Consider the following 22434-nt stretch of genomic DNA (forward strand, 5'->3'; position numbering starts at 1 on the left):
CCCAGGTTCAAATCCTACCATGGCAGATGGCAAAATGAAAATTAAATTAAAAATCTGGAATTAGGATTTGGCAAGGTGGGATGGTCCCCTTTGTTGCTGGCAGGTCGGGTGTAGGTGATTAAAATGAATGTGTTGCCATGTTTTTTGTTTACATTTCGGTGCCTGCCAATCTTTTTGCCAAAGGCATTTTTTTTTTAATAAATTTAGATTACCCAATTATTTTTTCCAATTAAGGGGCAATTTAGCATGGCCAATCCACCTACTCTGCACATTTTTGGGTTGTGGGGGCGAAACCCACGCAGACACGGGGAGAATGTGCAAACTCCACACGGACAGTGACCCAGAGCCAGGATCGAACCTGGGACCTCAGCGCCATGAGGCGGTTGTGCTAACCACTAGGCCACCGTGCTGCCCCCCAAAGGCATTTTTTAAGGAGGTGGGGAAGTTGATCACAGTGTTTATTTTGGGGGGGAGGTGGAGTGAAGTTAGCCAGGGTTAGGAAGGTACGTGTGTAGAGAGGACGGCAGGTAGGGTTGTGCCTCCCGAATGTATTGTACTATTACTGGGCGGTGAATGATGAAAAGGTGAGGTGTTGGTTTTGGGGGGGGGGGGGGAGTCCCAGTGGGTTAGAATGGAGGAGAGTCTGTGCAGAGGGTTGGGGCTGAGGGCGTTGGCGACAGCAGCGTTTCCGATGGCCCAGGGTAAATATTCTGGGACTCCGGTGGTGGTGGCAACGCTGAAGATTTGGAGGCAGTTCAGGCAGCAATTTAAGTTCTGGGCGGAGTCAAGAGAGATGCCGATCGGAGGAACCATAGGTTTGAGCAGGGGAAGTGGGATGGGTGATTTCGGAGATGGGAGGAGAGGGGAGTCATGTTATTAAAAGACCTGTTCCTGGGAGGTCATTTTGCAAGGCTTGAGGAGTTAGGGCAGAAATATGGACTGGGGCAGAGGGAAGTATTTAAATATCTGCAGCTCTGGGATTTTGCCAAGAATGAGGTTCTGGGCTTCCCGATAGCACCAGCCTCCTCGTTGTTGGAGGAGGTGTTGACGACAGGGGGAATGGAGAAAGGGGTGGTGTCGGCCATTTATGGGAAGATTCTGGGGGAGGACAAGGTATCCTTGGAGGGAATTAAAGCCAAGTGGGAGGAAGAGTTGGGGGAGGCTATGGGAGACGGTCTGTGGTGTGAGGTGTACTGGAGGGTAAATGCCTCAAATTTGTGTGCGAGGTTGGGGCTGATACAGTTGAAGATCGTGTATAGGGCGGACCTCACGAGGGTGAAGATAAGCTGACTCTTTGAGGGGGTGGAGGATGTACGTGAGTGCTGTGGGAGGAGCCCCACAAACCATGTTTGCATGTTTTGGTCCTGTCCGAAGTGGGAGGGGTGTTGGAGGGAGCTTTTTAAGGTCACCTCAGTGGTGGTAGATGTGAGTTTGGAACCAGTGCCCCGAGAAGCCATTTTTGGGCTGTTGGACCAGCCGGGGCTGCAGGCAGGTGCGGGGGCAGGCATTTTAGCCTTTGCCTCGCTGATTGCCCGGAGGCGGGTCCTGCTGGGGTGGAGGTCGGCTTCTCCGCCCTGTGCCTCGGCTTGGCGGGGGGGTTTTCTGGAATTTTTGACGGTCGAGAAGGTGAAATTTGAGCTAAGGGGGAGGATGGAAGGGTTCTACAATTCATGGGCCTTGTTTATCTTGCATTTTCAAGAATTGGATGCCATCAAATATTGGGGGGGAAGGGGCTGGTTATTGGGGGGGTGGTTATTGGGGGGGTTGAGCACATTGTTTATTGTTTATGGGATGGCCGTTAATTCTCTTTTGGACTTTTTGTTTTGTTGTATTTGGAATGTATGGGTGATGTTTGGGTTTGTATATTGAAGGGGATGCTCGTTGGGGGATTGATCCTGTATTTGTTATTGCTGTTATCTTTTGTTGTGTCTTTGATGAAAAAGTGGAAAATGAGAATTGAAAAAAAATCTGGATTTAAAAGTCTCAGGATGGCCATGAAGCCATTATCGATTGTCGTAAAAGAAAACCCCATCTGGTTCACTCATGTTCTTTAGGGAAAAGAATCTGCCATCCCGTTTGGCCTACATGTGACTTCAGATCCACAGCAAAGTGGTTAAGTATCAAACACCCTCTGAAATGGAGGGCAGTTAGGGGTGGGCAATAAATGCTGACCTAGCCAGCAATGCCCAATCCTGGAAATGAAAGATAAAAGGACGAAGCTCTGAAAATAATAATGGCGGGTGTGAAAGGTGACACGGTCCGAGGTGAGATGTAGCAAGAGAGGATTGATGGAGCTCATCAAGTATGGTGTCAGTTTCATGTGCTTTCTTGAATTACAGTAATAATCTTCCAATCACCTGCAATTTCCTCCAGTCACTGCAGGCACAACTAACCATGTCTTTAACACCACAGGATATGTCTCAGAGGAGGAGGCCAAATACTCCAATGACGACTTGAGTGCTTCCAGATTCACAACTGCTGCCACTTCAGGATCTACAACTCCAGCTACATCGTCGCCAACTCCATCATGGCATCTCAATTATTCCAGCACCGGCTCAGAGAAACCCACTGTCAAGGAAGTTGATGGTAAGTGACAATGGGTTTAACTTTGCATTTGCGAAGCCCAAGGATGAACAAGAAGAAGAATGCCATTCTTGTTCAACAGATGGAGAAAGGCATTTCAATCACTGCCCTTGACAAAGAACCCGAACTTTGTGATGAAAATAGAATAGAATCATAAAATGAAAAAGTGCAGAAGGAAGCCATTCAGCCCATTATGCCTGTGTCAGCTTTTTGGACAAGCTATCCAATTAGATCCAATCTATTTCCATAGTCCAACCAATTTTAAAAGAATCCCTACAGTGTAGAAGGAGGCCATTCCACACATCTACTCTACACCGACCCTCCAAAAGAGCACCCCACCTAGGCCCACACCCCTATAATCCCATAACCCCACCTAACCTTTGCACACTAAAGGACAATTTATCATGGCCAGCGCACCTAACTTGCACATCTTTGGACTGTGGGAGGAAACCGGAGCACCCGGAGGAAACCACGCAGATACAGGGAGAATGTGCAGACTCCACACAGACAGTCACCCAAGGCCGGGATTGAACCTGGGTCCCTGGCGCTGTGAGGCAGCGGTGCTAACCGGTGTGCCACCGTGCCACCCCTTCAGATATTTATCCCATTTCCTTTTGAAAGTTATTAGTAAATATTTTCCTTTCAGGAAATGCATTCCAATTTATGACAAGTTTCTGTGTAAAAAAAAGTTTCCACATGCCACATAGTTCCTTCTGCCAATCAATCACCTGGGGCTGGATTTTCCAAAAATGGGGCTATGTCCCTACACCAGTGTAAAAACGCTGGAGTTTTACTCTGGAGATTCCATAAAAATGTTAGCAGCTATTCTCCTACCTGCAGGAGGCTGGCAGGGCCCTGGAGTGCTTCTCACAGCTTCAGCTGCGGATAGGGCTCCCGCACGTCCAGTTCCGAGACCGCGCATGCGCACGGCCGCGGCCTCAATCGGCTGCGCCGAACGCGAATGCGGACTCAGCCGGCGGACCTGGACAAGGAAAGAAGGTCCCAACAATCGGCCCCGCGCCGCTACATATTACACGCCCGATCGTCGCCCCGGCTGCCCATAAGTCCCCCGCCTGGTACCTGATCCTCTGACTGAGTCTGCAGCCACCATCCGAGGTTCCTGACGGTCAATACGTGGTTAGAATCACACCGTCGGGAACTCGGACAGTTTCACCCAGAGAATTGCGGGATGGCCCCCCAGCCGTGCCACGTAATCCGCACGTGAGCGAATCGGCGCCGACTACGATTCTCACGTAAACGGGGATTCTCCAACCCCCCCCCCCCCCGGCTGAATGCGATGTCGGAGCGGGCCTGCGGAAAATCCAGCCCCTGATGTCTGTGTCCTTTGGTTACTGAAACGTCTACCAATAGAACCAGTTTCTCCATAAAATCCTTCAGGATTTTGAACACCTCTAATTTCCCTTTAACCTTCTCTGCTGTAAGGAGAGGAACCCCCAGTTACTCCAGTCTATGCACGTCACTGAATTATTTCATACCTGATAGAATTCTGGCAGTCTCCTCTGCACCCTCTATCAAGTCTTAAAATGAAATGAAAATCGCTTATTGTCACAAGTAGGCTTCAAATGAAGTTACTGTAAAAAGCCCCTAGTCGCCACATTCCGGCGCCTGTTCAGGGAGGCTGGTACAGGAATTGAACCGTGCTGCTGGTCTACCTTGGTTTGGTTTCAAAGCCAGCGTTTTAGCTGTGTGCTAAACCAGCCCCTAATTGTCATTCTTTCTAAATTAAGATGAACAGAATTGGACCAAACTTCAGCTGGGGCCTAACCTCTGTTTCATACAAGGTTTGCGTCTGTTTATAAGGCCAACAATCATTTATGCCTTTCTCAAATTTCCCAGATGTTTTCAAAGGCTTGTTGTGTAAACATTAGTTTCTTTGTTCCTATCTCCACTTAAAATTTGTTTCATTCAGTTCATATTGTGCCTCCTCATTTTTTCTACAAATATGACTCACTCCATACCCTCTGCATTAAATTTCATTTGTGTCTCTTTATTTCACCAATCTATGTCATCCTGTAGTATGTCACAATCCTCACTGTTTACTCCATTTCTGAGTTTTGAGTCATCTGAACTTTGAAATGATGCCCCAAATATCCATTTCTTGGTCCTTAATATATATCGAGAAGAACAATGGTCGCAGACCCAGAGCCGAGGGACACCTCTGCACATGTCCTTTCAGTCTCCAAAACAAATTCCTGTTCCTTTATTCCGTGGGCTTCAATTTTGCGAAGCAAATATGTGAAAAGAATTATCATTGCAGAGCACTGACTATCTCCCTGTGTCTGCGTGGGTCTCATCCCCACAACCCCAAAAAGATGTGCAGAGTAAGTGGATTGGCCACGCTAAATTGCCCCTTAATTGGAACAAAAGAATTGGGTACTCTAAATTTATAGAAACAAAATAAGAGCCCTGACAAAAGATGGAGGCAATGGTTTCAAAGTTTGTAGTTAAAATGATGGAGAAGTGAGAGGAGTCCACTTCGCATATCTGCAACATTGTAGGAAACTAATTAGGACTTGCAGAACACCCGGGAGAAAATGGCTGGAAAGGACGTTTCTGAAGCAAAGATATGCTATCAGCGTGGTGGCTTGAGGAGTGCCAGCTATCACCGCTTCAAATGATGCCTTATTGGTCAACCTGAATAACACACACATAGGATTTCCAAGACCTGGTAGGGACGACTTGACCTGTTAGAACGTTGACCAGTAGCACCTCAGAATCTGGATCAGTGAGTTGTAAGACTTGACGTTGAAGCTGTTGTCTCTCCAAGTGCAGCATTGGATTTGTTCCTTAACCCCCTCCTAATGTCTTCACATGAAGGAACTCAAATTTGGCACACTTAACTCACTGGCATGAGATTGCAGTCTGCTTTTTCACAGAAGGATTAATTTCTTGCAGCCTTTCTATTTCAGTGTCAAGTGTAATAGAGAGGCTGCAAGAAATGAGTCCTTCTTGTGGTATTATATAAATGTAAGAACTGCAGGGTTAATGAAATATCTAGATCAGCCACTAGCTGGAGCTGCAGTTACAAGTATATAAGTCATTGATGCTAAGCCTTGTGGGAAAAGGAGGGAACAGTGAAGGAGTTAGCTAGAGACAGACTGAAGTAAATATAGTGTGAGTAAGAGCGGATCATAATTTATTATAGTGTAGAGATTAGTTATAGGTGAGTGAGTGAGGTATAAGTATGTTAATTATCAACTGTGTGTTATTCAGGAGTATGTGTTGAATCCAAATTAGTAGTGTTAATAAATTTATAGCTTTGTTCAAGTTAAAGCTATTTTGTGGTCTTTGTGAACACTACGCCAACCATCCTGAATTTTTTTTTAAAATTTAGAATACCCAATTCATTTTCTCCAATTAAGGGGCAATTTAATGTGGCCAATTGACCTACCCTGCACATCTTTGGGTTGTGGGGGCGAAACCCACGCAAACACGGGGAGAATGTGCAAACTCCACATGGACAGTGACCCAGAGCCGGGATCGAACCTGGGACCTTGGCGCCGTGAGGCAGCAGGGCTAACCCACTGCACCACCGTGCTGCCCTAACCATCCTGTATTTAGCCACACAAAGAATATCACACTTCTGACACTACTGTTCCTCTGAGGTGGAAACCATCTCAGACCTCTAAGACTTTGAGGAAATCATCTCCCCCATCTACTGCTCAACTTTATCTTACTTGTGAACCTCCTCATAGAAACAGCAGACTACAAGCTCGGACCAGTAAGGTAAATCACACAAAGGGTAAAGGTGGCATTTAGAAGTATTACAGATAGATTGAATGGATGCTTTGCGACCTTTTAAATGAAAGTTGTTCAGCTTGACCACATACCATTCCGGATTAATTTATGTATATGCCTACAACCCTTTGAAGTTAGGTGCTGCTGGTGGAAATATTGACATCTGCCTTATGGAGGCAATAAGTAGAAGTTTCTCATTTCTGGGGAACTGTTCTGGGTCAAGATTTTCCTGATGAACCTGAGGACAATGGCTGTTAAATCAAAATGTATTCCAACCCAATATTCAGCGCCAGTAATAAGTTCTGTACTTCAGTAAATTGGGCGTCTGCCTGCCTTTGTGAAAGAGGAAAGAATTGCATGCTGCCTCAGTAAAACTGCAACAGGTCAGAAAACTCTTTGTAGCAGACGTATGGGCATATATTTTGGGCAGGATTTTCCGTGAGCTCCCGCGGCATGTTCCGCGGTGGCTGAGGCAGCCTGCCATTGGCCGGCTGTAATGACATGTATATAGTCAGTTTAGTGAAGGGTTAATTATTACATTTCTGTGTAATTCAAACACTAGAGGGCACCACTTATCTGTATATAAATCAGACTCTGAGGGAATTCTGGGTATTAGTGGAAGGAGAAAGTATGATGATAGCAAGTCGGAGAAGATTAGATTAGACAGAGTTAACACAAGGTTAGATCATAGTGTAGTTAGTGGCTATTTAGATTGAGTACTGCTCGACAGATTCAATATTACTTAATTATTAACTGCAGCTCAGTAGAGTGGGCGAACTTCATTTAATTAATAGTTTTATAATAAATTAATTTTGTTTCAATCTTTTGATTGGTGGATTCTTTGTCAGCAACACATCAGATCTTTCTGGCAGAAAAGACAAAGAACACAACATATTACCACAAAGGATAATATAACACCGGCGGCAGTATCTTTTGTCCTGCTGCTGTCATTAGGGTTTACCATTATATCCCCCCCCCCCCCCCCCCCCCACTGCCAATAACCTCATGATGGGGTTCGCCGTCAGTGGGGGCAGAAGATCCCACCGGCAGGAACAGATGTAAAATTCTGGTCTTAGAGTGGACCAATTTGGGGGTTTATTACTTAGGCTATCTTCCTGAGTTCTGAAAACCATTTATTACTTCAGAAAACTACATTCACTTGGTAGTGAACTTTCAGAAAGGAATTTTGCACACTGGCTCTTATTTTTGCGAAGAAGACAGTCCTTTCTTTCTGTGCTTAATGAAGCCATACCCTCAAATGAAATGAAATGAAAATTGCTTATTGTCACAAGTAGGCTTCAACAAAGTTACTGTGAAAAGCCCCTAGTCGCCACATTTTGGCGCCTGTCCGGGGAGGATGGCATGGGAATCGAACTGTGCTGCTGGCCTGCTTTCAAAGCCAGCGATTTAGCTGAGTGAGCTAAACCAGCCCCTTGGAACAAACCTGCTCCATTGCTTTCTGAAATCCATTCTGCTGTAACTTTTATTATCTGCTTCCCAAGCCTTCAATGCATTTTTGAAACTGCTAGTGGCAGAGCTGGATGTCTCTGGTGTGTTTTCGAGGTAAATTTGGATTTTATCTCTGCTGTTCAGCCATCCATATCATCTACAATTGTGTGGTTCAAAGTTGGACTAAGCAACTTTTCAACATTCAAATTGTTTAAATGACTCATTAGCTGTGAAATCTTGAAAGATTGCAGGTGCATCATCGGGGGCCGCTATTTTTTTTCATGACTGCTGACAAAATTGCTTTTCAGCAATAAAGTATTTCAAAAATGTGCAGTCGTGCAATTTCTCCCAGTAGTTCATTTGTTATGACAAAAGAGGCAACTTGTCCATTTTAAGAGTGACTAATGGGCTTCATGTGTTCAGACTGGCTCTTGAGTTTCAAACTAATTCCTAACAGACCTGGGTCTGCAGCACAAAGCCACATTTAACATTCACTGGTAAATCACTCACATTATCAGGGTGGCTGATTTGGGAAGTCTGAACTTACTCTGAAATTGAAGCAATATAGAGGCAGCTTTGTCTTGCTCCAAACTATCGTGACACTGAGCAAGCAGCAATTGAGGTGGCCGCTGGGTCATTGAAATACTAAGAATCCTCCTTCCCTACCAGTAGTGGACAGGTCAGGACCTCTGCCTGCCAGTCTGTCCTACGTGTGACTCATTCCCAAATCCTAAAGATGTTTCCTTTGTGGAGAATGGATGCTTGCCCCATTTTCCATTTTGTCTGGACATCGTACTCATTGGTAAGAACTTTCCTGAACCTGTCGCAATCAGTTGGGCAGGTTGTTCCAGCGAAAGATTGCTCATTTTCCCAAACGAACACAATGTTCCAGTTGCCGCCCCCTCATGTCATCTAACTTTCAAATCGATGGCTCTGCTACCAATCTCCGCCAGGCCCCTGGCATTTTTGGCTCTATTCCACCTTGGGTACTTGTGATGGGAGCTAAGAAAGTGGAACCAACACAATTCTTGGTGGTGCTATCATGCATTTAGTTCTGGGTCTTCTGATGTCAGCACGTGCAATCTATCCCACCTCCGGAGGATCATGTTCTCCGAAAGAAAAGGTGTGGGGACCCGAGAGAAAGAGGTTCAATTCCGATGGCAGTAGTGTTTTCCCAGGCCCAGGAATTTCAGCATGTAAATGGGATAGAATTCCATCTCTCGCCATGAACTACTTACCCTTCAATGAGTACAAAATCCCCCTTCAATAACTATTTTTTTGAGATTCTTCCTGCAACTTTAGAATGGTGAGCAGCACTGAGCAATCACTGGGTGAGCCTGCTATGGTTCACAGATATGCAAATTTCAAAGACTGCAATGTGGAACAAAATGAAAATCTGTTGTCCAAATTCAAATCTGTAGCAGTTGACTGCAGTACACTTGTTTCGATGGTTTAATGTGCAGAAATGTGTATTATTCATGTTTTTTGATCATTTATTTAGAGTACAAAATTCTGGCACCTACTTTCCACATGACGTTGATTAATGTCACTTAAGCATCAAATAAATAAATGAATAGTACCCAATTCTATTTTTTTTCCAATTAAGGGGCAATTTAACGTGGCCAATCCACCTAACCTGCATATCTTTGGGTTGTGGGGGTGAAACCCATGCAGACACGGGGAGAATGTGCAAACTCCACACGTACAATGACCCAGAGCCGGGATTTGAACCCGGGTCCTCAGTGCCATAGGCTGCAGTGCTAACCACTGTGCCACATGCTGCCCCCTCAAATAAATAAATTAATGGCATCTAATTTTTCAGTTCTGTCACCTAATTAATGATTAACAAGCACAAGACAGGGCGGCATGTGGCATAGTGTTAGCACTGGGACTGCGGCGCTGCGGACCCGGGTTCGAATCTCGGCCCTGGGTCACTGTCCGTCTGGAGTTTGCACATTCTCCCCGTGTCTGCGTGAGTTTCATCTCCACAACCCAAAGATGTGCAGGTTAGGTGGATTGGCCACGCTAAATCGTCCCTTAATTGGAAAAAACAAATTGGGTATTCTAAATTTATAAAATAAAAACAAGCACAAGACAACATGCTGCAAATCATTAATTTGATTCTTCTCTGTGTACTCACTATAAAGGGTGGTATGGTGGTGCAGTGGCTAGCACTGCTGCCTCATGGCGCTGAGGACCTGGGTTCAATCCCGGCCCCAGGTCATTGTCCGTGTAGAGTTTGCACATTCTCCCCGTGTTTCCATGGGTCTCACAACCCAACCCAAAAGATGTGCAGGTTAGGTAGATTGGCCATGCTAGATTGGCCCTTAATCAGAAAAGAAGAATTGCGTACTCTAAATTTATTTTTTTAAAATACTCACTAATCAGGCGACTGGTAAATATGATCATTCCTGTATACATTCAGCCCGATCTTTACCCCCAAACTCTAAGAATACTGCTTAAGCAGAGGGTCAACATTATAACAGTGCAGTAGGTCCTATTCCATAAGCTTCCCATCTGCTACTTTGCTTATGTCCAGCAGTGACCTCCTCTCCTCTTCCCAATAAATAACAAAGTTTAAAATAGCATGTGTGGCAACTGTCCTGTCTTTGTGTACAATGCATGTGGTAGCTGGTCACCATTAAAATTATACTTTCTACTTTTATAAGGCTCATTCCAAAAGAATAGGAAACCTGATTGTACAGCATGTTGAATTGGTCGTTGCATTGCTGCAATTGTGCAACTATTTTCTCTGGGAAGTGTGTGCCCCAGATATCGTCTCAATCCTTATGTAGACATAAAATGATCTTCACACTTGCACCATGAAATTGAGGCATAAATTTCTTGCCAATATGCAAGCATAGATCGCTGGTTGTAGGCTGTACTCCTACATTACTTGCTCTACATTCTGACTGTAAATTAAGCCGAAGGAACATCAGTGTGTTTCCAAATCATTTTAAATATTGCATTTTGTGAGGTGAGTCCCATTTTGTAGAATGTTGCAGTCTTCCCTGGGAGCTGAAGTGCATTGTTTGATTGATTGATATTTATTGTCACATGTACTGAAGTACAGTGAAAAGTATTTTTCTGCGGCCAAGGGAATGTATACAGAACGTACATAGTGGACAAAAGAATAATCAACAGAGTACATTGTCAAATGATACATCAACAAATAGTGATTGGTTACAGTGCAGAACAAGGGCCAAACAAGAGCAATATAGAGCGTCGTGAATAGTGATTTTACAGGGAACAGATCAGTCCAAGGGAGAGTCATTGAGGAGCCAGTAGCTGTGGGGAAGAAGCTGTTCCCATGTCTGGATGTGCGTGTCTTCAAACTTCTGTATCTTCTGGCTGATGGAAGGGTCTGGAAGAGGGCAAAGCCTGGGTGTGAGTGGTCTCTGACAATGCTGTCTGCCTTCCTGAGGCAGCGGGAGGTGTAGACAGAATCAATGGGAGGATGGCAAGCTTCTGTGATGTGTTGGGCTGAGTTCACCACACTGCAGTTTCTTGTGATCTTGGGCCAAGCAGTTGCCATACCAGGCTGTAATGCAGCTTGATAGGATGCTCACTTTGGCACATCTGTAGACGTTTGTGAGAGTCGTGCAGACATGCTGAATTTCTTTAGCTGCTGTAGGAAGTAGAGACGTTGTTGGGCTTGCTTGACTGTTCCATCATCGTGAGTGGACCAAGACAGCCTGTTGGTGATGGTGGCCCCCAGGAACTTAAAGCTATCGAGCATCTCTACTTCGGAGCCATTGATATGGGGGGGGGGGGGGGGGGGGGGGATGTCGTACTACCCTTCCTGAAGTCTATGATCAGTTCCTTGGTCTTTCAACTATTTAGTGAGAGGTTGTTTACAGTACACCACGCAACCAAGTGATCTATCTCCCTTCTGTAGTCCGATTCGCCATTGTTTGAGATACGACCCACCACAGTCGTATCAACTGCAAACTTATAGACTGAATTGGTGTTGAATTTTGCCACACAGTCATGTGTGTATAGGGAGTACAGTAGAGGGCTCAGCACACATCCTTACGGGGATCTGGTGTTGAGGACTATTGTGGAAGAGGTGCTGTTACTTATCCTGACAGATTGCAGTCTGTTGGTGAGGAGACCCAGGATCCAGCTGCACAGGGAGGGGTCAAGTCCAAGGTTGCAGAGTTGCAGAGTGCATGAGCTAACTGTAGTTGTTTGGGTTGATACTGGATGACTCTCTGTGGCTAAGAATTTGGCCCTTTCTTAAAATATCGCATCGTGACATGCCTGAGATCAGAGGAATTCAATAAGTGCAGAACTAGAGCCCAGTGAAATTTTGACTAAATTCTATCTCGACAAGAGCTTTGATTGTGTTGGTTGACAATTGCTATAGTGGAAATGGTAAAAAAGAAATAATCAAAAAGCATATTCAAGAGTTAAACTTACTGAGACTCATAGAACAGAGTTAAGCCTGCTGATAGATTTTCTGATCTGTCCTGTTGTAAAAGCAACGGTAAAAATTTATATTATCCCATATAACCTGAAAGTTTTATTTTAATGAAGCAGTTCAGATTTACGAATAGCAACAAATCCAAACCTGATGACAATTCTTCAGTGCTGCCATTTTCAATAGTTATCTTGAACGGTGAATTTTGCCATGCAATAGTGAAAGGCAACAGGAGCTGTCGGCTGGGTCCAACAATATTTGAGAAAGTAATGTTTATAGATTTTATTATTTCCTGGGCTTTTATTTGACACAATGATGAATAGATTTCATTGTTGCTGAAAATAACGTTCAGCTTGAATTGAAGGAGGTTTGAGCCTCTCTCTCTCTCTCTCTCTCTCTCTCTATCGAGATTTTCTCGCCTGAGCTCTCTTAACCCTTACAGGGTAGAACAACCTCCAATGTTTAATATAACCATCAAATATAATTTGCAATAATGAAAAATATTGTCGGATTTTAAGATCATTATATCTGACAATTCTTTCATTGCTTTTTCCATACAAATATGTACAGCTATAAGTTAGAATTGCTACATCATTCAAATATTGGTTTGTAGATGAAAACTATTCTTAAAAGGTCATTTGAGTCAAGTGGTACAATTGGTCATTAGAACCTACTCAAGAATTAAAAGGGTAATGGATAAAAGTCTTAATTTATTTCATTATTTTAAGCAGTTTGTGCACCAAACTTAAAAAAAAATTCATTCATTCAATATGGGTATTGCTGGCAAAGCCAATTATTACCACATATCCCTAACCATTGTAATTGAGCATCTGCCTTCTTGAATTACTGACGTCCTTGTGGTGATAGCGCTCCCACAGTACTTCCTTAGGGAGTTCCCAAGATTTTGACTCAGTGATGACGAAGGAATGGCAATATATTTTCAGTTCAGGATAGTATGTGATTTGAAGGGGAACTTGCAAGTGACGGTGTTCCCATTTGGCTGCTGTGATGATATGCATAAGCAATCATGTATGTAATGAAGTACACGACCTCTGACCAGCAGGTAGCAGTGTAAATCTACCATGTGACTCTGTACCTCGAGGAGTTGGGAGTTAGTCGTGTTGATGGATAGTCATATTTGCAGTATCTCTAGGATAATTTATTAGTATTAGTAGTTTGTGAAATATTTCTTCTAGTTATCTTTACCAAGCATTTGTTTGATAATGAATTGCTTTTAACTAGTAAAGAACTAGATGTTCTATTGTGCATCATTCCTTTCGGCCGTAGCACAAGAACATGACATTTGCTGCTCTTGTCCTTCCACTTTGTAGAAGTAATGGGTTTGGAACGTGCTGTTGAAGAGGCCAGTTGCTGCAGTGCATGGTTTACACTGTGTTATCTACGAGGGTCTACCAACTTGAAACACCTGTTCGCGGGGAAGTACAGTTTTGTTTTGGTGTGAGGAGACAAGTGAAACCCTAGTGAGAATAAATAGCCCAGTCATTGTGTAACAACTATTAAAGACTATTTATTAACGTAAAGAAAAGACAAATACGCACAAACAGGATTACTCTGCTCCGCGCGATTAATGGTTGGAATTCCCCAGCTGTCCACAGGCGGTGGGATTCTCATGCTGATCCCGCCGGCAGCGCATCCCCAACTGCAGGTTTCCTGGCAGAGTGGGTGGCGTCAATGGGAATTCCCCTTGACAGCGGGGGGGAGCAGAAAATCCCGCCCCCAGCGAATGGCACGCCGCTGGGAAATATACGGTTGGGAGGCTGGAAAATCCAGCCTAAAAGGTATGAATTACTAAACACGCATTGTTTTTATAGAACGCACCCCTTGTTACAAAATACATCTCGGCTTTCTGAACTCTGTAAAACTCCCCCTGTTCCCCAAGCACCATCCAAATTGAATAACCAGCTGTTGTTACCACACAATGCAGGGATGACACTCAAATCCAGGAACCGTCTTTTTCCTTGTCCAGCGAAAACATTTTAAAACAGCTGTTACCAAAGTTTTCAGCACTGCCTTGGCTCTAAGACGTAGCAACTTGTTTGCTGTAACTTTGCCATTCACGCTTCGTGGCTGGAAACTGGTCTGACGGCTTCCTGAGACTGCAAGATGGTATCTTGCCTCTCCTGGCTTCTCAGGGTCTGGGCAATTATACCTTTGTTGTTCTTTGATTATGCCTTCTGTGTATTTGGCTGTCTGCCCACATCAATTTCCTTGACGACACATTAAAATATGTATATCTCAGGGATCTTCCCAATCATCTATAATCTGTTTCTCCTCCATAAATTATTCACACTTGATTATTATCTAAATTGCTGTTCTAAATTCTTTACCAGGAAAGACGCATACCAATTGAGGACTTTTGAATACTGTCTACTGCAGAATCATTTGAAAAAAATCAAATTATGGGGTCATTTAGCATGGCTACTCCACCTCCACTGCACATCTTTAAAAACATTTTTAAACATTTTTTATTTTTGTTTTATTTTCTAAAAATTTAGAGTACCCAATTAATTTTTTTCCAATTAAGGGGCAATTTTGCATGGCCAATCCACCTAACCAGCACATTTTTTCGGTTGTGGGGGTGGAACCCACGCAAACACGGGGAGAATGTGCAAACTCCACATGGACAGTGACCCAGAGCCGGGATCGAACCTAGGACCTCGGCGCTGTGCTAACCACTGCCCTACTGTGCTCCCTGCGCAACTTTGGGGTGTCGGGATGAGACCCGCGCAGACAGGGGGAGAATGTGCCAACTCCACACGAACAGTGACCTGGGGCCGGAATTTAACCCGTTCCTTGGCGTTGTGAGGCAGCAGTGTTAACCACTGCGCCACAGTGCTGCCCTGTCCAAACAGATTCATGACAACTGTTGGTATTATGTGCTAATGGTGGAAAAAGAGAATGCTTAAGGAGTGCCAATCAAGTGGGCTGCTTTTGTTCTCGATAGCATTGGGCTCCTTGAATGTTAATGGAACTGTACACCTCACTCGTGTCTTGTAGGCGGTAAAAGATTTTGGGAATCAGATTAGTCATTTGCCACATAAAACCCTGCCCATAACCTGTACTTGGCCACAACATTTATGTGCGGTTGGTCCAGTTATGCTTCTGGTCAGTTGTGTTACCAGAGATGTTGATGGTGGGGGATTCAATGATGGTCATGCCATTATATGTCAAAGAGAGATGGTTAGATTCTCTCTTTTTAGGAATGGTCATTGCCGAGCACTAATGTGGCACATCGGCCAGTTGCTACTTAACAGCCTGAACCTGAATGTTGTCCAGGTTCTGTGGCACAGTGGTATTGGCTGCTTCATCATCTGAGGAACTAAACACTGTACTGTTGTTAGTGAACAATCCCACATTTGATGGAGGGAAGGTCATTGAAGAAGTAGCTGAAAATGATTGGGCCTAGGATGCCGCCCTGAGGAACTCAATGTTCTGAGACTGGGATGATTGGCTTCCAAGATTTTCCTTTCAGCTGCCTATGACTGCAGCTAACTGAAGGTTTTCCCCCACTTTCCATTGGCTTCAGCTTTACTGGGCTCGTTGATACCACATGTAGTCAAATGCTGCCTGTCCTGTACACTTGGTGTAAAAGTGAAAGTAATATTAATTTCAGGATGAATCTTGTAATGCTATTAATGGCCCATCCTTTTGGCATTGACGTCTAGTTGCTAACACGGAAATTCAGCCCTATGTGTCCAAGCAGAATGGCGTGGAACCTGAAGGTGATGATGTTACCATGACATTATTGCTCTCATCCATCACAGTGGTCGAGCTTGTAAGGACAGACTACTGTCAATCTAACTATGGTAAGTTTCTTATATTGATTGTACATACTGCAGCTACAGTGCACTGATTGTGCAGGGTCTGCATATTCAGTCCCGTGGTCATTCAAGCAAACAGCTTTGTCCTGATGGAAATTGAGCATCTTGCATTTTGCTACAGCTACACCTATCACACTCCAGCTTGAGTCTTGTAGATGGCATTGAGGCTTTGAAGTTCCAGAAGCCGCTATCTTTCTGTTTTAGCCACAGTGTTGATGTCTTGACCGATGAGGTTTCTGATCATTGGTGATCCCACAAATATTGATGACGCGGGGTTTAGAATAGAATTTATAGTGCAGAACGAGGCCATTCGGCCCATTGTGTCTGCACCGTCCCTTGGAAAGAGCACCCTACTTAAGCCTCATGCTTCCACCCTATCCCCTGTATCCCCATAACCCAGTAACCCCACCTAACCATTTTGGACACTAAGGGCAATTTAGCATGGCTAATCCACGTAACCTGCACATCTTTGGACTGTGGGAGGTAACTAGAGCACCCGGAGGAAACCCACGCAGTCACGGGGAGAACATGCAGACTCCGCACAGACAGTGCCCCAAGCCGGGAATCGAACCTGGGACCCTGTAGCTGAGAAGAAACTGTGCTAACCAATGTGCTACTGTGCCACCCACAGTTTAGCAATACTGACACTGTTGAAGGACAGTGGGAGCTGGCTAACCCTTCCTTGCCATTAACGGGCATTTATGTAGTACACATTTTGCCCACCAGTTGTCACCACAATGCTGGTTTAGGTTAATATAGTCTACTTCATTATCAAAAGTGCGAGGGTAGTGCTTCTGCTAAGTGAAACAATAAATCAATAGCTCTATGCACTGTCTCTATGCAAATGTATACATAATTATTTCTTCCATCTGAGCCTGCCACTATTAGTCCTCTAAAGTCCTTGAGGCGTGCATATTCATCTTTCTCATATCTTGCACTGCACCACAATTGTGTCATTGTTATCTGGCCCAGTGCACCGGGTTGTTCTTGTAATCTCCATGGGGCTTGGCCTTAGCAGTGAAGCTAGGATTTGAAAATATAACTTCCCACCTATTTTCAGCCTTGCCAAGAATTCCTTTGCTCTGCTGCCAAGCAAATGTATATAATCAAAGGACAATCCCAGGCATTTAGGCCTGGACATTAGGCAATTGGTCACGCCAACCAGTCAAGGTAACTGTCCGAAATTGAACTCGGAGAGGGTGGGGGGAGCTGAGAGCAACAGAGGGTGGAGGTGCAGGCATGCTTGATGTGAAGTGAAGATTAACGTGACAGAGGCTTCACATGTAACATGTTTTAATAGTGAACATTTGTCATTTCCATTCCACCTAGCTGCAGAAAGTGCTCCTCCCCCCCTCCCCAGTGCCACTCAGAGATCCTTCCTCTTCTTGGTCTTTCGTGGTCTGTTACGTTGAGGTGTGTCCCCAGGATGCACATCAGAGGTGGAGGCAGCCTGCTGCTTTCCGTGCCCTGTGGCCTTTAATGCCATTGGCGGACATCCTCTGGAGGTCCTGGAACCAGGGGGCCTTGGCCGACTTACCGGTGTCATTGGCATTGCCGTGCCTCCCTTTTCTGCCTGCTGAACGTGAGATGTGCCGGTGTTAGGGGGGGTTTCAGATGAACTGGAGATGACCGTCGTCTCTGAATAGTCCTGCCCTGTCAGATGGAGATCCTGTGAGACAATGGACATGTGGTCAATGAGAGGGAAGGATCATTTTGACTGATATGAACAACTCACCTGAAACAGGTCAATGTGCAATGGATCCTCACCTTTGCGGTGCAGGCCAACCTCGCTTTCCAGGGTTAATTTCTCATAGGAGGTAAGGACTCGAATCTCTGGTATTCCGCCCTCCCGTTTTGGCCTTTCCCCGCTTATTATCGGTACCTTCTCCTGCGGGGATTATGAGAGGGCATTGTGAGCTGCAGGCTTGATGGGTCAGTGGGGGTCTGTAGCAGGTGGCATGTGTGGACACCGCACCTGGACATGAAGGGTTGTGCTGGTGGGTGCCAGTGGGTTCTGAGGAGCAAGCATGAAAATCAGATATGGGGAAGGTGCGAGGTGTCAGCCAGTGGTTTGTTGGGGGTGGGGGAGGGGGGGGGGGCGGGAGGTTGGGAGTTTGAGGGTTAGCAGGCGGAACTGATGCCAGGGGAGATGTGGTAACTTACCCTTGGAGTTTGTTGGTCTTCTTCCAACATTGTACGGTGGTCCTCCTGGTCATGTTGCTACTGCCTCCAGGCGATATTGGTGACTCTGCTGCTGATCCTCCGACCCCCTCAGTGGAACAGAATGTCCCGTCTTGCATCGGCGATGTCGAGAAGCCTGGACATGTCAGCATCGCCAAAGTGAGGAGCAGATCTGCGCGTTGCCATGGTTGCGTGTTAGCTGGGAGTGAGTGGTGAGTGAGCGTTAGAAAGCAGCTCCCACTTGTTAGCGGTGAGACAGTGAGGCACGCGTCTGGCAGATCAGACGATGAGACAGCCAACAATTGCGAGAAGCTGGTGGGGGCTCATTATCAGCGCTATGTGCCGTTCAATACAGGCCGCGATCTCGCCAATGCAGCCATCGAAAAACACCCAGCTAAACGCGCCCAAAAAGACACTTTGACATTTACCGTTAAATAACGCCCATTGTTTTCCAAGTAAGGACAAAGAGGATTTTCAAAACGTCTGCAACATTAGCAGTAACCCTCTAGAAAGTTCCAGCATCATTCTGGCCTAAGAGGAAAGTTGTGCTTTGTTTTTAACAAAAAAAAATTTGCGTGTAACTGTTGGTTTTACATTGCTACGCAAATTAAATTTAGCGAGATTCTCTGGAAATTGTGGTGTTAATCCCAGTTGATAAGACTGTTGCTGAAAGCAGCATAGGTCAATGGGATTGAGTTTAAATTTTCAAATACTAGCATTGCTTATGCCGCAGTCATTATTGGCAGATTTTAGACACAATGGAAGTGTACTATTTTCCAGGTTTCCAAAGCAGTTCATTTGCAGTATTTGAGGTGCGGAGTGTGGCTTCATTTCCTGACGTCGCTGCCAGAATACCATTGAAATATTTGGAGAATGCAATGGAAAATCTGGATTTAACTGTTTTCAAATAATTCCTCTGGGCCAGATTAGTTAATGAATTCATCTTCCCTCAATTGGGTCCCACGGACACATTGACAACTTAAACGTAACGCGTTAAAATATAAACTACTGCAAATGACACGGTTACCATGGCACGACTCCAAGTTTGCATTAAATTCCTTTGCCGGTTACTTTAATATCTTTAAAATAGCAGAGTGCATAATTTGATACAAACATTTCGCAACATTGCACAATGGAACTTCCAGGTTTTAACGTGAAAATCAATTGTTTCTCATTGAAATGAATATCAGCCACAATTTCCGCCTATTCACCTGAGACAAAGTTGACAGATAAGTCATAGGTTCAAACATTTACAGTTCGCTTAGAAGAATAGAAAGTAATATAAGATTACCTATTAACAGCGCAGTATCCATTCCATTTCATCAGATACGTACGGTTGAAGAAGGCCAATCAATCCACTTGAATTCATCCATCCAGGAATATCCCCCTTTCCTGCCTTTAACCGTTTCTTAAGTGATCTGTTTTCCCGTTGCCATGATTTTATCTGGAAATCCATTGATCACTTTTTTGTGTAGTGAAGCATTTTGTTGATAATGGATTTACCTTTTATTAGTTTAAAACCCTCATTTAAACAGTGCGTAGAAATGCACATCATGTGCTATAATCTATAAGGCTACAGACCCAGAACGGGAGACTGAGATTAGTCTAGACCACTGCTCGTCAGCCACTGCGTGGATATTTTGGGCCCAAGTGACCTTCCATGCGGTACATTTCCATGATTTCTATACTTCACTGTAGGGTTAAGCTATAGCTCTACTCTGCATTACGTCGAACGTCTGAATGTCCCCTTTTCTCCGGTTAAAGAACTGGGCAGAATATTTAGCTGGGAATTTCTCCCCTGTTCACCTTCCCGCAGCGGGTTTTCCGGAGGCGGCTTGCCATTGGCTGCCCGTACGGTCTTCTGGTCTAATCTAAATCAATGACCCTCTGCATTCCTCGCCAGCTGTGCCACTGCCAACCCGCCAATGGGGGCCGCCTTCAGTGGGACCAGAAGATGCCGCTGGTGGGAAAGGTTGGAGAATGTGTGGCTGGAGCAGAACACTGCAGCATATGATCACGCCATCTCTGATTTGCTGCCGGGGTTGTTTAAATTAACAGTCAATTGGCTCTTTCGATTGATGGCCTGCATTGGGTGGATATATTTCCATCAGTTTTAACTCCTTCCACCTGGCAGGTTGGGGCAGCAGTTAAAATGGTGTGGCGAGGTGAGGAGGAGGTGCTGGCCATCAGCTGTCAAGGGGGGCAGCGGGCCAACTCCTGACCTCCAGGCTCAGGCTGAGGAGGGCGGGCGGGTGGACAACAAAAAAAAAAGGAGTGTCGCAGTGGCACAGTGGTTAGCACTGCTGCCTCACAGCACCAGGGACCCAGGTCCGATTCCGACCTTTGGTGACGGTTTGTGTGGAGTTTGTACTTTCTCCCTGTGTCTGCGCGGGTTTCCTCCGGGTGCTCCCGTTTCCTCCCACAGTCCAAACATGAGCAGGTTAGGTGGATTGGCCATGCTAAGTTGCCCCTTAATGTTCAAAGGTTAGGTGGGATTACAGGGTGGGAGAATGGGCCTAGGTAGGGATGCTCTTTCGGAGGGTTGGTGCAGACTCGATGGGATGAATGGCCTCCTTCTGCACTGTAGTGATTCTATGATTCTACTTGTCAATTCCTTTCCCACCTGTCATAACCCCTGTGGGATCCAAAGATGTGCAGGCTAGGTGGATTGGCCATGCTAAATTGCCCCTTAATTGGAAAAAATGAATTGGGTGCTCTAAAATTTAAAAAAGACCATCCAATCTAGCTGACTGCAACTTTGAATGGCAGGTGGCGAAAACACCCCTTAAATGAGAGTCAGCTTAGATAACTGTCCTGCTGACAAGAATATTTTGTGCATCTATCAGCTGCTCCCTTAATTTCAGTGAAACTTTTAAAGTTGGCATCAGCTGAAAGATGCTCCAATTCACGCTAAGTTTCTGAATTCATGTTACATAGAATTTCATAGGATTTACAGTGCAGAAGGAGGCCATTCGGCCCATCGAGTCTGCACCAGCTCTTGGAAAGAGCACCCGGCCCAAGGTCAACACCTCCACCCTACCCCCATAACCCAGGAACCCCACCCAACACTAGGGGCAATTTTGGACACTAAGCGCAATTTAGCATGGCCAATCCACCTAACCTGCACATCTTTGGACTGTGGGAGGAAACCAGAGCACCCGGAGGAAACCCACACACACACGGGGAGAACGTGCAGACTCCGCACAGACAGTGACCCAAGCTAGAATCGAACCTGGGACCCTGGAGCTGTGAAGCAATTGTGCAATCCACAATGCTACCGTACTGATGAGAATTAAAAACAGTCGTGATCTCAACACCGATCCCTGGGTACTTGCTCAGTATTTGCTTTCACCCTGATGTGACTCCTCACAAGTGCCTGTTACTTTTATGTCTGACAGCCAATTTAAAAAATCTTTTCACAATATCTACCCTGAATCTGTAGCTGAACTGATAAAAAAACCGTTACAGAAAATCTATTTACCAGGCAAACCCCAATTCCCTATTGATATTGCAACCACATAACCTAAACTACTGACATTTTCTGTCTGTCTTCTTTTAATTCTTGTATCGTCAGATGTTTTATTCTTTGGACCTGTGACAACTTAATAAAAAATGAAAAGCTTCAGAAAGAGGCTCTTGTCTGCATGATGGATAAGTGGATTTATAGACCTGAATCGGATGATTGATAACAGAACAGAATCTGCCGACCCCACCCTCTTAAGAGTTGTCAGATGAACTGACTGAAAGTTGACTGCATCATGGGATCTAAATTAATTTTGTTGCTGTATAGAGAAAGCCCAGCTATCTTGTTAAGAAACAATAACATTCAACACTGAAAGCTCTAGTCGAGATAAAAGAGGCTAGATGTGATTTTGTGTGGTGGTGTGATCGCAAATTGGCAACCCATTTTATATCCCTCATGAATGTATGTCTATTGAGCTTTGTTTTCTCAGTTTTATTTGTGGTCATTATTTTTCTATCTGTCTACCTTCCGTTCCTATATTTTTTTCAAAAAAGTGGTTTAGTTAGTTTAGAAGTTGAACATATACAGATAAAAGTTTTCTCTTGGTACGTTGTATGGGATAGAAATCATCATGATTTTTGATGATCATTTTATTGTGGTTAGATAAAACTCAAGAGGCTTTTGTGAATGAAATAAGAGTATAACTTGACCTGCTGACTTGCTTATTTTATGGA

At 44.8% G+C, this 22434-nt stretch overlaps 1 protein-coding gene across 5 annotated transcripts in view; it reads left to right on the top strand.

Annotated features, from left to right (window-relative positions):
- fbln2 (fibulin 2) overlaps positions 1-22434 on the top strand; it is a 248158-nt gene that overhangs the window by 69005 nt on the left and 156719 nt on the right. For all 5 annotated transcript variants that reach the window (XM_038812722.1, XM_038812724.1, XM_038812721.1 and 2 more), the window contains one exon: positions 2413-2586. In XM_038812722.1, coding sequence (XP_038668650.1) covers positions 2413-2586 — 174 coding nt within the window. The remainder of the gene's footprint in view (positions 1-2412; positions 2587-22434) is intronic.

The sequence above is a fragment of the Scyliorhinus canicula genome, chromosome 11, assembly GCF_902713615.1.
Source record: "Scyliorhinus canicula chromosome 11, sScyCan1.1, whole genome shotgun sequence".
In the NCBI taxonomy this organism is placed as follows: Eukaryota; Metazoa; Chordata; class Chondrichthyes; order Carcharhiniformes; family Scyliorhinidae; genus Scyliorhinus; species Scyliorhinus canicula.